Here is a 20,011-nt window from a genome sequence, read left to right on the forward strand (position 1 = left end):
TGGGCCTGGGGTACACTAGGGTGTTTCACACAGGGGGCACTCTAGCAGGGCTCCTGGATCTGGAGTGGGATGTATTTTGGGGGGAAGGGCGTTTTCCAGGGTGCTCCACAAATGGAGTGCTCTGGCAAGACACCTGTAGCTAAAGTGGATACAGGCTTGGGTGGTCTCTGGGTTCTCTGTGCAGAGGGTACCCTGGAAGGACAGCTGAAGCTGAAATAAGTGCAAGCTGGCATGCTGTGGGGCCCTTAGCACAGGGGGTCTTCTGGCAGGGCGATAAGACTGGTGCAAGCCAGTGTAAGCCAGGATGTCCTTGCCACAGAAGCAGTGCCCTGGTGGACTGGCTAGAACTGAGGCACAGGCCAAGTGTTCTGGGGCCCTCCACACAAGAGGGTTGGGTGGACAACCTTGACAGTGTTCCTGGTTCCAAAGCAAGCATGAACCAGAAGGTCCTGGAGCACTCTGTCCTAGGAGTATATTAACAAAGCCATCTAGAACTAAAGTGGTGTCCCTGCAGCGTTCAAGGGTGCTTTGCACCTGTGGCACTTTGGCAGGATGGTTGGAGCTCTGTCAGTGAACACTGACCTGGCGTGTCGCTATGTGTGCAGCACCTTGGCCACCTTGTGGGGTGGCTGGGATTGGTGTGGGCCAGGGCCCAGGGCTTGCTGAGGTGGCAGGCGGGCTACAACACGCAGACCCATGCTCCCACCCATGCTGTCAAGGTGGAGGGGCAATGTAAACCCTAGCCTTCACCAGGCCCTCTGATACAGAGAGTCCCAGCAGCTCCCTCACTTGGCGGGGAGGGTGGGGGGGTGCGTCTAGGGAAGGTTCTTTTTATGGTCTAATTGCTCTTTTAAACTGCAGCTTATTTTGTGGTCCAGGGCATCCGGGACTAGTGTGGGCTAGCAACCCACTTGGTTGCTGACGAGACAGGCCCACCATAGCATCTGGACTCCATTTTCATCTACATTATTGAGGTGAAGGAGAAGCACAAACCATGGTATTTGACCAGCTCTTCCAACCCAGTGTATGAGCAGCTCCTGAGCCATTTGGTTGGCTTCTTTATGTTCTAGTTCCTCTTGGAAAGAATGACTTTCTTTCTGTGGCCCAGGGCAGACAAATCACCACCGGGTCTCTCAGTACTGTCCCTTCCCGCTGCAGTGTGTGGCTTTGGGAGTGAGGACTCCCTTGCCCTCAGTGCCTCTGTCTCTCATGGTGTTCTCGCCATGGACTCTCTATCTTCTGTTCTTCAGAAGCTGTCCAGTCAGCACTTAGCTCTTCTCCAGGAAGATTTGCTTCATAAAAAGACGTATAGATTTGGTGTGTCCAAAGAGGAGGTGAGTTCAGGGTCCTCCTGTGTCTCTTCCATCTTAGACCAGAACCTATCATTTTAAAATTTGTGTTTCTATTTATCTTTGTATTTTTTCACCTCTAAGAAAAACAGCTTTCACAACTAGGAACTGCTTTTTCTTCTCCAACATTTGCCTCCAACGAGGCTTCAGGAAGAAATCTAGCAGTGATATTTTGAAGTCAAAACTACTTTTTCCAGGGGGAGCCATAGTTCTCAAGGAATGTCGTTTTAATCTTATCTGAGAAGAAACAGTTTTTGGTTAAAATTAAATATTTCAAACTCAGAGGAACTCCTTTGACTCCATAGAATTTAATATTCTCTTCCATCCGTACACAGTGTTCCAGATACACTGAGTATTAGCATCCCCCGGGCATATCACATACTTGAATTTGACTGGGCTTTTGCCCTCATTCTTGACTCCAGAATGCCTTTAGCTGAAGAAATGAGTGATATTATCTTGTCATAGTAAAGTGAGTGCATAGTGGGTAGAGGAAACCCATGACCACCACATAAAGATGCTTGGAATTACAGATGTTTGCTCTACAAATAAAATGTTTATGAACCAGAGTGCTGACATGCTTAGTCCAGAAAGCAGGAGAGTTAATTATGTTTCTAATACTAACAAAAACAATAGCCCCCTTTGTGGTTAAGGCTAGATAGGTTTTGGGGTTTTTTGTTGTTTTGTTTTTTAAATCTAATAGAATAAAAATATATCTCAGTGGACAAATAGAGTATCCACCATGTATAAGAAAACAAATCCTTGAGCAAGCTTTTAGTAATACCTAAGTTTAAGTCTGAATCAAATACAAATTAAATGTGAGTAATTCAAAGTAATTCCATCATTCATCTCATTATAAATTAATTGTTACAAGTCAAAGAAATTAAAATTTTAAAAGAAGTTCAGACCACCTAATCTAGCTGCCTATGAGCATAAGATTTGCCTTAGGGATTTACTTACCAGATCAACCTAAAATGATGAGGAGGGGGGGAAGAATGCTTCAACAATCTGATTGAAAGTGTTACTTAATTTCCTAAGACAAAGATCCAATTTCCCTGTCTTTAATTTCATCTCTGGGCTTTTGGTCCTCTCTTTTGGAGTCAGGCAAGAATATTCTTCAGCTTCCCTCTCCGAAGCAAGATGTAAAATTCTCAAGAAATGTTGTATCGTGTTTTGTCATTTTGTAATTCATTTGTTTTGCCCCTAGCTACCTAAAGTTATTTCAAATAGCTCAGTGAAAACTAGGGTTTTGGAATTTTGACTAAATTGCTTTTGCGTGACATAGCCTGTATTTTTCTACAGTTACTGTTTATTTCTCCTCAAAGATAATAGTATTTTTCCTCTTCTATTTCATATATGAGGTGGTGCCCACTGCATTGTAATGAAACCTACTAGATAGGCTTCAGTGGTTGCACAGCTGACAAAATACATCCATTAACCAAATTTTATCTTTATAGAGTTGACAAATTAGGATGAGAGAATCTCTAGGTACATGAAGTTTATTATTTACTGTTTATCTGTTCCAGCTGTATGTGGCTGTTGAAGCCTCCACAGTAGCTGAATGACTAAAACAGCCTAGACTTTTGAGCCATAGAACAGTACCTGGCTTTCTTTCCAGAAGGAATTAATATTTACACATTGACATACAATCGGAGAAGGACAATCATCATATGGTTTCACTCATATGGGGAATATAAAAAATAGTGAGATTGAATAGAGGGGAAAGGAGAGAAAATGAGTGGGGAAAAACAGAGAGAGACAAACCATGAGAGACTCCTAACTCTGGGAAACAAACAAAGGGTAGTAGAAGGGGCAGTGGGGGTGAGGGAGACGGGGTGACTGGATGACGGGCACTGAGGGGGGCACTGGATGGGATGAGCACTGGATGTTATACTATATGTTGGCAAACCAAACTCCAATAAAAAAATATATATAAAAATAAAAATAAAAAAATAAACATTCACATAGTGTGTCAGTGAGGATCCAGTCCAAAAAATAGACCTTGGATAAGGCATTCCATACAGACCATCTAATCCCATATAACTAGAGGCAGTGAGCAACCAGAGATGATCCACTCGGGTTTCAGTGATGTTCCTATAGGGCCATGAGCTGGGGCAGCCACCTGCCAACAGCTGGAACAACATAACTGCTGCCGTTCTTAGGCCACCAAAAGCAGAGGAGAAGGAGAAACACTGAGCTTCTTCCCCCTCTTCCCTCTCCAGTGTCCTGATGGCATCCCCCAGTGGAAACCAGCTGGCAAGGAAACCTGGGAAACAAGCGGTGGGAGGGTCAGCCTCCTGCCATACAGAGCACAGAAAAATAGAGGGTAACAAATGGGCAAATGACTGACCCATCTAGAAAGTACTAGTCAAGAAACAGAAGTGCTTCTATTGGTACAGTAATCCTCTGAGTGTTTTGCGTGTGTGTATTTCCTTAGAAGTAATGTGCTGTTTTGTTCTGTTTCAACCTAAGATGTGATGATTGCTGGTTAATAGGATCTTCTCTGGCGCCATGTTCTGAGGCAGGAAACAGAAGGGCAGATGTATACTTCAAAAAAGGGTGTTAATATGCACAGGAGATGGACCCTTTTTATTTTTAAAAAAATTTTTATTTATTCATGAGAGACAGACAGACAGACAGAGAGAGAGAGAGAGAGAGAGAGAGGCAGAGACACAGGCAGGGGGAGAAGCAGGCTCAACGTGGAGCCCAACGTGGGACTCAATCTCAGGTCTCCAGAATCACATCCTGGGCTGCAGGCAGCACTAAACCACTGAGCCACCCTGGCTGCCCTCGACCCTCTTTTAAATGATGGGTTGCTCTTACAATTCAGCTGTAGCTTGTTCTCACTTGTATGAATGGTGGACTTCCAGAATTTGCTTCCACCAAAATGATGGAGCCGTGGCCTTGTCTGCCTATAAGAGATAGAGAGTGAAAATGGTTTGTTCTGATCACAGGCATGAGGAGACCAGGACTTAATCTAAATAGCAGAGCGGATGCGGGTTCAATGAGCCACTTCCCCACGGCATGACAGTGTGTGTCTGCACAAGTGCTCTGGTTCATGTGCACAGCGGGCTGCTGCACCCCCTCAGACCATGAGTCTGATATGGGTTCTGAAAGACTGAATAGCAATTCCTCTGTGTGACCAGGGGTGAACAGCAGCTGTGGAGCTTGGCCTTTACATGTTTTTTGGTTTCCTAAGGCCAGAGTTCTTTCTTTTTTTTTTTTTTTTTTTGTCATCACAACCTCTTTGCTATGGTTCATTCGGAAAAACTGTTGTTTTAAAGGGGTGTGGGGTATGTGCGTATGTATGTGCATGCAGTCAAGCTGGATGAGTCTTACGGCAATCAAGAGTACAATGCTTCAGAGATATTGAAAGGGAAATGTGGTGTTGATAGAGAGCAGACGGTTCCTGGTTTCTACAAATCTGTTGTGTAGAACCCACGGTCTAGGGAAGAGACAGCAGCCCCCAATTAAGTCCATTAGTTGGCCCTGAGTATAATTTTTCTTTTCCTCTCTGCTTATCATTATCTTTGCTTTTCACTCCCCTGCCCACCAGGCTACAAAACACTTTCCTACAGCCCCAACTCTTCTCTCATCACATAGGAAGGCAGTCTGACCTAACCCCACAAATGTGAGCCACTGATGGCCGCCTCAGGAGCAGATCCTCAGACCACCCCCCTCCACTGCCCCAGTGCATCACCACCACTGTATCTGAGCATGGTGCCCCCATATAGTTCCTTGGCCCCTTCTGCTGGTCACCACCAGCTCTTCAGCCTGGAAACCCCAACCCCATTCTACCACTGATGATCCTCTGCTTCAGTCTATGCATTTTTCTGACTTGGAAATTAAGCCTTACTTTAAAGATCCACCATTATTTTTCAAGTTACTGCCTGCATCCAAACATAAGAAGTAGTGAGAAGGATTATTGAGAAAAAGCTTTTAGTAAAGGTTCTTTCCATTTTTTCTTTCTGACAAAGAAAAATAGATTGGAAAACCTGGATAGGACTGTTCAGGAAAAAGGGAGAGGGAAGGAGGTTAGGGAGATGACCAAGGACACAGCCGGGGGTTATAAAATAAAGTGGAAAGAGTTGTACAAACTGAACCCTCACCCCAGTATATCAGCCTTATGAGGATACAATGCACCAATCTGTGTCCAGCACATACCCCAACTCCTGTACTTCTCAGAGGTCTAGTATCTGCTCCCCTTTCCCCTCCATTTCATCCCCTGTGCTGCTGGAACAGTCAGTAGCTTCCAAAGTGATGTCCCTCACTTACCCTGCAATTTTAACGTTCTTTTCAAGCCACTCTCTCTAATGAGTGTAGCTGAGAACAAGGTCTCATTCTCATTTGTTTCTGTCCGCTAATATGGTGCTATTCAATGTGTGGCCTAAAACCCAGCATCGGCATCATGTGGGGGGTGATTGTTAGAAATATAGAATCTTGGCCCCTATTGCAGACCTCTGAAATCAGAATATCTGGGGGTAGAGTGTAAGAGTCTGTTATAGCAAACCTTCCAGGTGGTTCTAGTGCCCACCAAAGTCTGAAAAGCATCACTCTGTGGTGTAGACACCAGTGTCTTCTGCACAGCAGTTGTTGAATAAACATCCCTTGATTTGAATCTTCTATCTACTACTATGTCCCCAGCTCCTCACATGATGCCTGATAATACAAAATAGAATTGGATAGTATCTTGTTTGGGTTTTGGTTTCTCTCCCACTTTAACCTTTCTAATAGAGGTTACAAAACAGCAAAGGAGGGATCCCTGAGTGGCTCAGCGGTTTGGCGCCTGCCTTTGGCCCAGGGCGTGATCCTGGAGTCCTGGGATCTAGTCCCACATCGGGCTCCCTGCATGGAGCCTGCTTCTCCCTTTGCTTGTGTCTCTGCCTCTCTCTGTGTCTTGCATGAATGAATGAATGAATGAATGAATGAATGAATGAAGCAAAGAAAATCACAGTGAGGTTGGTTTAGAGAATTATTATCTCAAAATTTTGAGATAATTTTGAGATATACGAATACCATGTCATGGCGGGGGGAAGATGGGGGAAATAGAGGATGGGGACTGAAGAGTACACCTATCATAATTAAAATAAAATGTTTAAAAAACATTAGTGCCATATGGATAATTAAAGACCTCAGTCTGCCAGTAATAATCCCTTCTATTCTTATATAGCACTCTGATTTTCAAAACTCTGTGATGAACATTATTCTCATTGATCTTTATAAAAATCTGGTAGCGTTTGTTTACCTCTCTGAAGAAGAAGCAGAGATTCAAGGAAGCTGAGAGGATAGCTCTGGTTCTCTGAAGTCAGTAAAAAAAAAAAAAAAAAAGAGAACCCAGGACTTTGAGTTCCTACTCTTATGGAATGGTTTGTATTCTATTTGCATTATGCAGTGAGTATTTCTGGTAACTTCCCTCAGTGAGTCTCCATTGTCATTTCTTCATCTGTAACATAGAGGAAATGATAATATCTATATTATATCTATATGATAGTGTCATAGAAATGAGAAATTATTATCTCATTAATTAGGATATCATTATTATCTATTTTAGCTCCTAGAAATTATTTTATCTAATGAGATAATAATAAATGTAAAGCCCTTAGTACATATTGCCTTACACAAAATAAGGGTTTAAAAAATGAAGCCACTGCTATATTATCATGGATTATTACAGTTTTGTTTACACATTACATTTTCATATTTGTTTCAACACTACACTCTGCCTACTGGGTTGACCAGTGCTCCATATGTAGGTCAGCAAAGGCCGGAGTCGTCTCTCTCTCAGAGGGTGTTCCTTGCTAACTCTAGGGGACATTTACAGCATTCACTCCGATCCTCATGCCTGGGAGTATTTCTGGGTCTTGCTCTTCCCTGGGTCTCTATTTAGGCTAATTCTTGTGGTCATTAAACCTAATAACCCATCAGGAAGTTGGGGCATCTCCTATGGTCACAGTGGTCATTTCTTTTTCTCAATTACAGGCTGCCTACTCATTCCAAGCAGGTGCCTACCTTCATCAGTTGTTAAGTTGTTATGGTTAAACTCTTTTACAAATAAGGTTTAAAAAAAATCACACCTGTTATCCAAATATAAAATAAACATGTCAAAAATTTTATTTGACTCCGCAATTAATGGTGGGAACTGGTAAGATGTTGGCACGAATTTAAGAGGGTATTCAGTGGATGACATACATCGAGGTAGTCAAGAATGTGGGAGCAGGGCAGCCCGGGTGGCTCAGTGGTTTAGTGCCACCTTCACCCTAGGACGTGATCCTGGAGTCCTGGGATCGAGTCCCACGTCGGGCTCCTTGTGTGGAGCCTGCTTCTGCCTCTGCCTGTGTCTTTCTTTCTGTGTGTCTCTCATGAATAAATAAATAAAGTAAATAAATAAAATATTTGAAAAAAAAAGAATGTGGGAGCAAATGCACCAAGAGTTGCCAAATAGGTTAATATCCATGAAACAATAATCAGTTATAACCCAGACATGGTTTATCTGCATTTCTGTTTCCTATCAGCAAGAAATCATTTGTATTACTACCTGTTTTCTACCATCTACAGACCTGGAAAGTAGCCCAAAGACCATAAAAGCAGAGATGACCCAGAAAGATGTACTAGACAGGACCCCCAGTAACCTTTTCTGCCTCCTTCAAAGTCTTTCAGTTTTTCTCTGACTGGGTTCTCAAAAGAGTAGGCTAGTGATAGAGGAATCAAGAGAGGATGTAACTATATCCAGTTGTCTCCTTGCCCTGCCTGAAAAGGAAACTTCACAGTGTTAGTCTTCAAAGGGTCCACACGGACATTTCCCCTTTTCCTATCTCTAACCTCTTAATACCCACTTACCCTTTTCCTGCTGCTCTGATTTCAAAAGTCTCATTTACAAACTCCACTTTTCCCACAGGAAGAGGGAGTCCCCCGCCCCTACTTTCACCCCCACCCCTGCTCCTACCTCAATGTCTTGGAAACCTCTGTGCTCATGCTTTGGCTGAATATGTATGGAGATTGTCTTCAAAGGAGAGGTAGAAGGTTCTGGCATCTGAGTGAGGGCAGAGCAGATGCTAGATTATTAGTTCAGCTTCTCCTTCAGCAAGCCTGATTGCTTTACAGTGAGAAGCAAGCCATCATGTAAAAGATCACGAACTACCCCAGGGAGAACACAGTCTTGTTTAATTTGAGAAAAGGATATTTCTGTTAGCAAGACTTGGCCTTGCCTGTTGGGGAAGAATAACCCAGGCATTCTTGAGCAGAGGACCCAGCGAAGAGGACTGCCTGTTTGTTGTCCAGAGGGAGAGGCTTGCTCCACTTAGTTGTTTTTCTTTCTTGCAAAGAAGAGGAGGGCTGTCCAGGGGTTACTACCTCACATAAAGTTTATAAATACAGAATTTGAGATTTTGAAAAAATGTGATGATAGGTTTTAAGAGAGGAATGACGAGAACGGGCCCAAGATTGGATTTAGACTAATGACACAGAATCTGATGTGCTCCAACGTAGTTCCAGGACCCCACTGACAAAGACAACTGCTTCTTGAGCTCTTCAAATAAATGCTTTATATTGGCTCTCTGCAACAGACTTACTGGGGAGAGGCAAATGAAACAGATCCTTCAGAACATCCAGTTCTGCTCATTCCCACATGCAGCCTAATGACACTGTGTATATGAAGATTTGGGAGATGGTTTCCCCAGGAGATGTGTTTATTTTTTGTTTTTAAAAGATGATCAAATATTTACCATATGAATCTCTTACCAAGTCTTGTGTTAAATAAAAAGTAGTTACTTATCTTCCCTGTGGAAGCAGTCAGTGTGTTGTCAAAAAGGAGGCATGGGGAGCCATGGAACGTAGATCCACGTTGGCCCCTAGGTGGTTGGGCTATTTCCATCAAGTCAGCCTACATCAGGAGTCTCTACTTTGTCACCTACGAAAATGAAGGAGTTGGAGTCTGACCCTCTAAAGCAACTCTTCCACCATGTTGAGGAGCTAAGTTACTCCTTGAGGTTGAGCTAGAAGGAAAATGGGAGCCCTCCAGGCTGGAATGAATAGCTGGTCACACAGATGGCCTTTGCAGACTGTGGAGGGCCCAACACTTGCCTTTCCCTACCATGAATGCTGTCACGACATAAAAGACTGTGTTAAACTCTGCTGGCAACACGTCTTGAAAGGGATGCAGCAGGGCATAGGCATCACATACAATAATGATTCTCTTACTGTGCTTTTTAACATATATTGGCTCATATTCTTAATTAACTTCTTAGGCATTTTTGCCACGTTCAACCTATCATTTATTCATTTATTTGGTCACTAATTGAGAATTGTTTGAGAATCTCCTAGGTACCAGACATTATCTTGAATGCAGGAGACCTAAAGATGAACAAAACGTTTGAGGTCCCTGCCCTCCTAGAACCTATAGTCTGGGGGCAGGATATAGACAAGTATAAAGATCCTAGTGAGTGAAGTACAGGGTGTAAGGGGCCCCTAATCCAGAGGAGTGTGTATCCTGAGACTGGATGAAAGAAAATGAGACAGCTTGACACAGAGGCAGTAAACGTGATTTAGACCAGTGGCACATGTGATGGCTACAGGTGGGTTTCTCACAAAATCAATGACACTTAAGTTTAGTGGGATACTAGTAAATGAGATCTTAAAAAAAGAGAGGGAGGAAAAAAAATTAGTTAAAGCATCTGCTAATTTCCATGATATAAATATATCACCGTGGTCAATGGCAGGGTACGGTTTAACCACCAACCCACAAGAGCCGTTAATATTTAACAACAGTGCTTTTGAGCCAATAGTGCCAGCTCCAAACAATGTTGGTGCCTTTTATTTGGGCAAGCCCCTTCAAAGTATCTTAGTAGGGGTTCTTCTGGTAGTAGGCTCTGAGATAAGAATTTATATACAAGTAGTTTATTCCAGAAATGCAAGAAACAGCCATGGGGAGCAGAGAAGCCAGCTGGGAGAGGGAAGGAAGCCAATAAAATGTGTGTTCCTAACCACAATTGATAAGTAGAGCTTAATCCTGCCTGAGAGTTCTGGGGATCACTGTCACAACTTGGGGAGGAAGGGAGCCTGGGGTGTCAGTACACCATCTCCTGTCAATTCCTGGCACAGGTCTGCTCCTGGGATGTGCTTGCCCTGTTACATTTGATCTTCCTTGATGGGCGGGCAGAGTGTCCTTGCCTTGCTTTAGAGAAGACTTTAAAGCAAGGAGCTGTAGATTTTGGCAGTGGGAAGTCAGCTAGCAAGAGCAGAAGTAGCGCAACATGGGCAGAGCACCAGCATCATCTGCTACATATGGCCTTATACTTAATTTGATATTTGTATTTTGCTTAAGTTGGGCCTTCAAATTTTATTAGTTTTAAGCCTTAAAAAAACCTGGAACCACATAGTAATAGCTCCTGTTTGTTGAAAAAAAGGCAGTATATATGAGAAATTCAAAGAAATGAATTAAGGCTATGCAAGAACTGGGAGAAAGGAAGTTAGTAAGGAACCAAATTAAAATGGTAAGCCATGCCATGGTGAGGGTGTTATGTTAAACATAGTTCAGCTAGGTTTGGCTGGGATTTGCTGATCTCTGCAGAACTCAGCCAGGCTCCTGGCTTGTCATTTCTGAGACAGGCTGATGGAGCAGCCCCATTCTGGGATGGCTCTTTCCATGATGAAGAGCAAGAATGCAAGCCGATTGACAGACCTACGCAATGCCTCTGGTGGCTATAGCTCACGAGTGGCTCACGTCCCATCGCTTCATATTCCATTGGCTAAGGCAACTCACTTGGTCCAGTCCAAAGCAAGTAAGGTGGGAAAATACAATCCATCTATAGGGGGAAAGGGTGATCATTTAGGTAAAACTACAACCGACTATGGGATTTTCACCAAAATGTTTGTAGTGATTATCTGGAGAAAGTGATTTTTCTGGTAATTTTTATTCTTACAGCTTTTTTTGTATAATTAGAATATTTCATCGGAAGGTAATAGTCTTAGCAAAAAGGGTAAACCTCTGTCTCTAACAAAATAGATCACATAGTGGGGGGAATTTATTTGAGGATACTTTTTTTTAAAAGTCTCCTTTTTAAATTCCTTTATTAAATGAGTTATGTACATATAAAAAGCCTAGTCCTTCAACTTCTTAAAACTGCTTATTAGCTTTATAGCATATTTAAATCATTACATTGTATTATGTTCCTATTTCTCTTTCCTTACTCTCTCGTTTTGAAATTTATTTCATATGTATCTTTGTAAATCCCTTACAAATACTTTGGGTGTTAGAAAGAATAGAAGGAAATTGTTTGCTTGTTTGTTGTTTGTTTGTTTGTTTGTTTGTTTGTTTGAAACAGATTTTTTAAAACCTAAAAAAGGAAAGGTCTGGGGAGACAGTTATCCCAGTAATGTTCAGCCCCAGTTCCATATACAAATCACCTGGAGAGATTTTTTTTTATTACTGTGATGAAGTCCCTAGAGGTTATGATTTAATTGTTCTGCATTGGAGTAATTTTAAAAACTCTCCAAGGGTTGAGAAAAATTGAATAAATAAATGATTAAATTAATGAGAAAGTAACAGAAAGGCATCCCTATGTGATGAACAGTAGCAGGCTGGGAAATTTCCTTACAAGTTGGAAGTTGGCTGAGAAGCTCTAGAGCTATGTGACTCCTGAACTTCGAAGAGAGTAAGGGGAATGGATGGGTACCTATGGAGATGTATGAGCTTCAAGAATTAAGAATGGGACTGCTGTTAAGCTAGATTCAAGCTTCACTAGGTGAGGAAGAGCACAGATAGCCCAAATCAGACCCTAGGAGACAACTGCTTTTTGGGGGTCACTGATACATATTTTATAGACTGTTTTCCCAAACATTGTGATTAGCTAAGTCCAATCTCTACGAAAGCAGGTTGAATGCCTAGGAAATTACTTATATGCCCAAAATAGGGAAGAAGTAATGATGTAGGAATTTGATTAGTCTGTTTATAGCTCTCCGATCAAATGGTTCTGTGAAGAGTTGTCATATACACATAAAACATGAAGAACTCTTCATCTTCTTCTGCCTCAGAATATAAAACAAAAACCTTCTCTCTATATATTTATGGAGAAGATAAATAAAAATATAAAAACATAAAATATAAATATATGCCGGTTGTGCTTTTTGGTTTTAGCTAATGGTTTGGTTTTAGCTAATAACAGATTTTTTAATAACTATGATCTGATACTGGTAAGCTCTGAGTTAATTGCCGTTTGTAGAGTAACCATGGTGACCAACATACTGCTTCTGATTCCATTAATTTTGTTGAGATTAACCGTAAATCCCAAAGGATCTTTTGCAGTGATTCAGGAATAATCTTTTCACATGTATATTATTTGGTGACAGCCGCTTTCTTTAAATGTGTCTCTAACCAACAAAGAAATAATACAGCCCTTAATGAGGTGATTAAAAACCCATCACCCAAATAAAAAATAAATTACAAAATACAGCAAATGACCAAAAAAGGTACATATGTAGAAATGCCCCATTAAGGAGGATTTATTTAACCAATACATGTTCTATTCTCGTATACCAGAGGAAGGCCATTTTATTCCAGTTAGAAATTTGCCTATGTAGGACCTCAACCTCAAGATATGAACTGGAGACAAAATTTGATACCTTTTAATGAAAAACCTTACAATTATTATTTAAAATATAAGAATTTGAAAGGATGAGTGGAGCTGGCTTTGGGAAGAGGAACAGGTGGTTGCCTAAGCTGGGACTAATAATGTATTACATCTGTAAGGAGTTGTTTACAACGTTGAACATAGAGAATGACCCTCCCACCTAAAGCTGCCTTTGTCCTACAACAGCCCTAGAGAGTCTGTACAAAATGTGGTAGCCTTATTTTACAGATGAAGATAATGGAGCCTAAAGAATGCAGAATGACTTCCCCAAACCTACTTAGTATTAGAGCTACCTTTTCAACTGGTTGAATAAACTGCTAGGATTCTGAGTTGGAAGACAAGAGAAGAAGATTACCAACACCAGTGTCTTCTGACCTTAATTCATATTATGTCTAGATGAAATAAGCACAACTCTGGGCCATTTGAGTAGCAGAAAGGGTTATAAATGTAACGTGAATGCTTGGGTTGGAATAATAACCATTATTTCATATTTTCTTGCAAAGCAACAATCTTCAGGATTTAGGAAGGAAAGATACCCACAAGCAGCTGGGTATGTTGACTTTTATTACTGAGAGAGTCATAGAATGATGATCATATACTATTTTCATATAGGAAAAATTGCTAAGTCCCTCAGAATACATGAAAGAAATTTTGAAGCAATAAGAAGCTGACATGATGGATAAGTGTGGCTAATAGGACTATGGTAAAAGCATTGTGTCATAGTTTCATAGCTGCTTATTTTTGTCCTTGGTCATTTGTAAAATAATTTGCATCTCATAATTCATAGTATCTTAGATTCTTTGACATGTAGTAATTCATAAATCAACCAGCATGATTCTGATCCCCTCTAGCTGGTGATTGCACTTTGCCTAAAGCTACTCTATGGATGGTGGACATCATTGACAAGTCCACAGTAGTCAAACCAAAGCCAAACATTGGGGCATTTACACCTGTGATTCAAAAAATGAGATTAACCAACTTTGATGGCAAATTAATCTTCTGTACATCTCAGCAGAAATGCCCCAGACTGTAATTTTAATCAATTAAAAGAAAATGGTCTCCATTACCTATTTAAGCTTTCAAAGTAAAGGTTTTTAATAATTCCCTAGTAATTATTAAAAAAATAACATATCTTGGCAATTTAGGACATTGAGGAGGTCACATGAAACTAATTCTTAAGAACAATGGAAGAGGAATGGTTTTGATACAAACATGACTATATATATATATTTTTTTACAGATTGCAAAGGAATGGGGAATATTGTGTTTGCAAAAATGTGTAACTTGTCACAGTAGCCTAAGACCTCATGGGCTATTAAATCAGAAATGGAGGACACCTGGATGGCTCAGTCAATTGAGCATCTGATTCTTGGATTTGGCTCTGGTCATGGTCTGGGGTCGTTAGAGTGAGTCCTACATCAGGCTCCATGCTCAGCGGGAGTCTGCTTGAAATTGTGCCTCCCTCTCCCTCTCCTCCTCCCCCCTAAAATAAATAAATCTTAAAAAAATAAATCAGAAATGAGATGCTCATACATGTTGAATAGAAGTAAGCTTTCCATCAACTTGGCTTAAGAGCACAAATAAACTGGCCAAGTTGTTTCTCCTTACCCTTCACAAAGGTATACCTAGTGAAGTTTATACAAACAGGATTGCAGAGGATGAGTTTGCCTAGGTCCACGGAATGCTAAATTTCTTCAAGCATTTGTCCCTTGTAAACTCAGAAAGCAATACACTTTATATGCTAGCCTCAACCTCTTCCTTACACAACAACACTCTTCTGTGACTCCCCTCTCACCTCTTTCTGATGATTTGATTTCTAGCTGTGCACCAGGATAGCTTTGTCTGTTAACATATGGACTCTCTTCCTAGAGCCTTTCCAGGCATGGAAGGCTGGGCTTAATAAGGCCTATAGGAGTGGGGGATAATTGAAAAATAACCTGAGGAAATCCAATTAGATTTGAGTTCCTTTGAAAGAACCTTTGGAATTTCTTTATAAAACCATGTTAGCAGTTGAGATTTAAGGTGTCTTCATGTGTAGCATGCATTTTACACCGTAATTCACTAGAATGTATTATTTTTCATAGATCACACATAAAATGAGGTGAGAAAAATTAGAGTTTTGAATGTTTGCTTTTGTTTTCCCAATTTATGGATACATGCTGACTCTCGTTGCTAGAGGGATATATTATTAACTTAAGTATCAGAGAGGTCGTGGCTCCAGATTTTTCTGATAAAATATACCGTGCTTTGGACAGTTCACATGGGACATAGAGCATATTTCTCCAGCTATTTTAATCTCATTTGAAAACTAGTACTTGGTTCAGGGGAAAGCTCTGAAATAAAACACTATCTGCCTCACAGCTCTGCCCTTTCTTCTCAGAAGGAAGGGACTGTGATCACATTTCACTGAAAGATCTCCTGCTACAGTTTAAAGTTGTTTTCTTTTATTCTCTCTTGAAGCTGAGAACAGACTCACTATTTTCTATTTAATAATCTTGAAAGACTTGACAATTGCTAGTAGGAACATTTCTAAGCTTCTCTTTTTCTCATTTTACAAATCCCTTTATTTAAACTTTCATCCTGGTTTTTTAACATTTTAATATCCCACTCTTGACCACCCACTGAGTGATATGTCTTTCCCACCTATCTTAGATTGTTCTCAAATTTTAAAATGACCAATATAGAGGGAGGTTTAAAGAATGTGGCCTCCTTTCAACTTTTTTCTTTCCTTAAATAACAACAAATGCACAAGAATTTCACTTCTCAAACTTATAGTAAGTAGGATGGATACACATGTAAGAGCATGAGCTTGAGAACTATACTACCTGGGTTTCATTTTCTAATCTGGCATTCTATAGCTAACTGTTCTTGGGATGATTATTTAACCACTCTATGCTTCAGTTTTCTCAATGATAAAATAGGGATGATCAATATTTCTCTGATCCTCAGCATTAAATTAATGTAACCTATATGAAGTATTCAGGACTATACCTGCAAATATGAACTATTAAAATGCCATCTCAATTTCAAAATGAGAAGCTGGCTGTGTGCATCAGGATCTGTACTAGAAACTTATTTAGAATTCTATATATCCTGCTGATAGTAACTTAAACCACCAGCCCGTTTTATTGTAATTTTGATATGAACCTGGAATTTTTCTCTTAATACAGAGCATGTGAGTATATTAGTTCTTATGATCAATTTTTAAAAATTAACATCATCCGTGTATCTCCTAAGCCCTAATTGTCCTGGCTCTTTAAGTTGTTATTGTAAGAAAAGAAAACGATGCTTTTTTGTGGTGGGCTGTAAAGTGAGCAACCATCTTCAGTTTCTTAAAACTGAGGAATTTCTAGGAACATGGGGGTTTTACTGCAAAAACTAGGAATGTTGTGAGCAAACCAGGATGGCTGCCCACTCCAGCGATAGAGGTACTACATAAGGTGTAGGTAAAAGAGACAAAGGAAAAAACAGTAGTAATATTAATATCCCAAATAAAAAAGAATTCTTAATACAATGCTACTATCCCCTGGATTTTTGACTCATGCAATTTCTGAGTATCTGAGAGGAGAAATTGCACTGAACTAATTAATTCTAAATGTCAGGCATTTGGGCTTCATTTTTTTTGCTATTATCATCATGACTGGGACATACTCCTCCATTTTATGTCGTGCTCTCCTCTGATCAGTTTTTGCCTATTGTTTCTCTTTTAGGTCAACTCAGATCAAAACGTACTCTTGGGATAATGCCCAGGTTATCCTGGTTGGGAACAAATGTGACATGGAAGATGAGCGGGTGATCTCAACAGAGAGAGGCCAACATTTAGGAGAACAGCTTGGTAAGCAATAAACAAAAAAACAGAGCTTGGTCATTATTTGTAACACTCACAGTCACAGCTAATTGCTAGGATGGGCTTAATGAAAAGATTTTCAACGCTTTATTGGAAGCCAGTATATCCTTGGTAAGTAATAAGTAGATTTCCTCCCACTTTATGTGGCACTCTCAGGATCCAAGCATAATTACAAAAGCAAAAGAACCAGAATGTTGATCTAGTACCAGGTGTTGAAATTCTTATTTCTATAAGAAACAAAGGCTGAGCCTCGCCTGCTATCTCTTAGTTGTATATATATATACACAACATTGTGCATTGAGTGAGCTTCTGATTATCATGTGTGATTGTTGTCAGGTTTCTACTAGAGGAGTTTAATGGCACAGAATGGGTCACATTATAGATCCTGGTTCTGGGGACATCACTTACAAGCCTTGTTGTTGCTGTTAATGTCTTTGGACTCAATGTCCTCATCTCTCAAGAATAAGTATCATGACCCATGCCTACTTTACCAAGTTTTTGTTGATAAAACCAACTGAGATTAAAAAACAGATATTAGAGAGCTTTAGAAGTCGCAATACCCTCTTAAAACACAAAACATTGTATCTTGAGAGAAAAATGCTGGAGTGAGCAGGGTAGAGTTTTGGTGCACAGGAGGGAATCATGATTGATTTATTAGTTTAAGGTATTTATACTGAGCACCTGTGATATGCCCTGTGCTGTGCCAGATATCATGGGGCATACATAAATGTATGATTTACAGTTCCTGGGCTCAAATTGCTTTCAGTCAAGTGAGAAATCTAGAGATAGACATTAAAAAAAAAAAAAGGCAGAAACAACAAGACAACACAAACAAGATAATTAGCTAGGAAGTGGATGCCAAGAGGAAAGCAATGGGGGGGGGGGCGGAGGAGGCAGACTGAGAGAGAGGTGCCAGGAGGTGTGGGAGCAGAGTGGGACAGGAGGTAGGCAAAGCTCGAAGCAGATGGGACATCTGGAGAGAAAATGGGTGGAATTGAGCACAACAGCTAGAAAGTGGTGAGTGATGAAAGGACAGAGTTCATGTGGGTTAAATGCCAAGATTAGACCAGAATGGACTCTAAAGGAAAACCCTAAAGGTTTTTTGAAAAACCACAGAGAGAAGAGGAAGCTTTATGAATAAAGGGCACTATGGAGCAAGGATATTGAGAGGAGAGTAGAAACATTGGAACCTAGTGTAGTTTTATGAAAGCAGAGAGGGGATTTGGAGAACAATTTAATGTGTAGAGCAAAAGCACTGGAATTCTTATTCCCGATCCTCTTCCTCCCTTCCCCCTCTCCCTCTCCTTCCTCCTTACGCAAGAGAAAACGTTGAGGTATTCTTAGCAGGGCAGACTCTGGCTCACCAGCCTTTTTGGCCAGTACCTACAGTAAGAAGTATGTTCAAGCTAGCAACCCAGTGCATGCATATGCACAGAGAGAAAATGAAACAGAAGTTTCACCAAGGGTATTTATCCTTCCTAGATGCAATTCGCTTTGATACTTGTCTGTCCTATTCTCTTTCCCCCTCTATCTTTTAATAGTGGTCTCACCCACTATCGATTCAGGACCTAGTGATGGGCCTCAGCCTACAATTTGAAAGCATGATTATGAAAGGGTGCTGTGAGATCTGCCTGCTGGTACTAGGCAGCACAGATGGGAAAAGCGGAGACCCTCTCAATGGGTCACAGTTGGGTCGCTCTATCATGTGGTAATCTCATAAAAGAACAATGCACAGTCCATTCTGGGAGCTTGAACATCTTTTCACTAGATCAATGCACTCGTTAGACTAAGGGCTGTCTATCACCCGATGACCACAAGAACGCTTCCACCGAATGTTGGTGGAGTTGCCCATGAGAAAGTCACATAGCTGAAATCTGGTCTCTCTGTGGTTGCTCTTGAGCCTTTAGCATTTCATTCACAGGGGCTGTCTCATTCTGTCACTTTAACAACATTTTTATTTAAAATTCTGAAAAACTTGGCAATCCCCCTTAATCCTCTGAGCACCTTAAGAAGTTAGGAATGGAGAAGAGTAGATCACCAAGAGAGAAAAGAAACCCAGTTGGCACAGTGGCTTCTTGAAACCATCTCTTCTTTCCCTGTATTTTCTTCACTAGTCAGGCTTACGCCACGTTGAGGGTGGGGGATCTGCTCCACAGATATAAATTGTCTCTCTCCATATAACCCTGAAAATTGTTTGGTTCAAATAAAAATGGATTGAAGGCAAGTACTGTTTAATGTCACCAGTACAAAAGAGCCAGGTAACTGCATAAACTCTTTTAAAAAATTATTTGGGTGTTCAGAAGAGCAGGTTATGGAAGGGAACATTAGAATGATGGGAATGCATGTAGAAGGTGACCTTTCTTAGAATTAAGCCTGTGACTGGCATCAACATGAACCCTTTTAACGCAATGCATAACTGTAGGAAAGTTCCTGAAATTGTGAGGTAGAAATGTGTTATGCGCCTGTGCAAGTGCTTCCATTGGTCTCTAATTGATTTTTTTTTTTTTGCTCTCTAATATAACCCAGCAGTTGTCATAGCAACCAACACTTGTGCATTCTTGGAGAGTCATTTACCTCCTTTAATGGGGTTTGTTCTTCTCATGACTGCACACACTTCTACAAATGATCATGAGAGATCATCTGCATGGAAATAACCCATTCTCGCAACCCAAATTTGATTTTGATTTTAAAGGTCTTTGCTTTATTTTTTTAAATTACAACTCCATTGTCCAAGAATTCCTTTACATAAAGAGGTTAGGCACTGTTTTTAAGTGTCATTTTCACATTTCGGTAAATGATTGAAAATCACTGTTCTATCTATCAGTCTGGTTACAATTAATTCTCCATTGTGGGTAGTTAAACCCATATAACATTTGCTTATCCTAGTACGGTACTTGAAGGAACTGAATTGTAGCTGAGCTCTTTGAAATACCTGTATGACAGTCGCCCTTGTCAGTCCAGTGTAGTTCACCAAGCCTTTGCTAAGTGTTCACAACGTGTCAGCTGCTGGTAACAGCATCCCCTACCTTCCAGGAACAAACGTAGCACCTGAGATAGATGAAATAGACAAGCATTTTTCTGGCCTTCCCTTACTTCATTGTTTGTTCTATTTGGCCCTTTGGTTACACCCTCCTTGTAAACTTGGCCTTCTTGGCTTCCATCCCATGAGGCCCTCTGTTCTCCTCCTCTATCTC

At 40.7% G+C, this 20,011-nt stretch overlaps 1 protein-coding gene across 2 annotated transcripts in view; it reads left to right on the forward strand.

Annotated features, from left to right (window-relative positions):
• Nucleotides 1-20,011, forward strand: part of RAB3C (RAB3C, member RAS oncogene family) — a 265,300-nt gene that overhangs the window by 202,275 nt on the left and 43,014 nt on the right. For both annotated transcript variants that reach the window (XM_077897882.1, XM_077897881.1), the window contains exon 4: nt 16,681-16,805. In XM_077897882.1, coding sequence (XP_077754008.1) covers nt 16,681-16,805 — 125 coding nt within the window. The remainder of the gene's footprint in view (nt 1-16,680; nt 16,806-20,011) is intronic.

The sequence above is a fragment of the Canis aureus genome, chromosome 5 (assembly GCF_053574225.1).
Source record: "Canis aureus isolate CA01 chromosome 5, VMU_Caureus_v.1.0, whole genome shotgun sequence".
In the NCBI taxonomy this organism is placed as follows: Eukaryota; Metazoa; Chordata; class Mammalia; order Carnivora; family Canidae; genus Canis; species Canis aureus.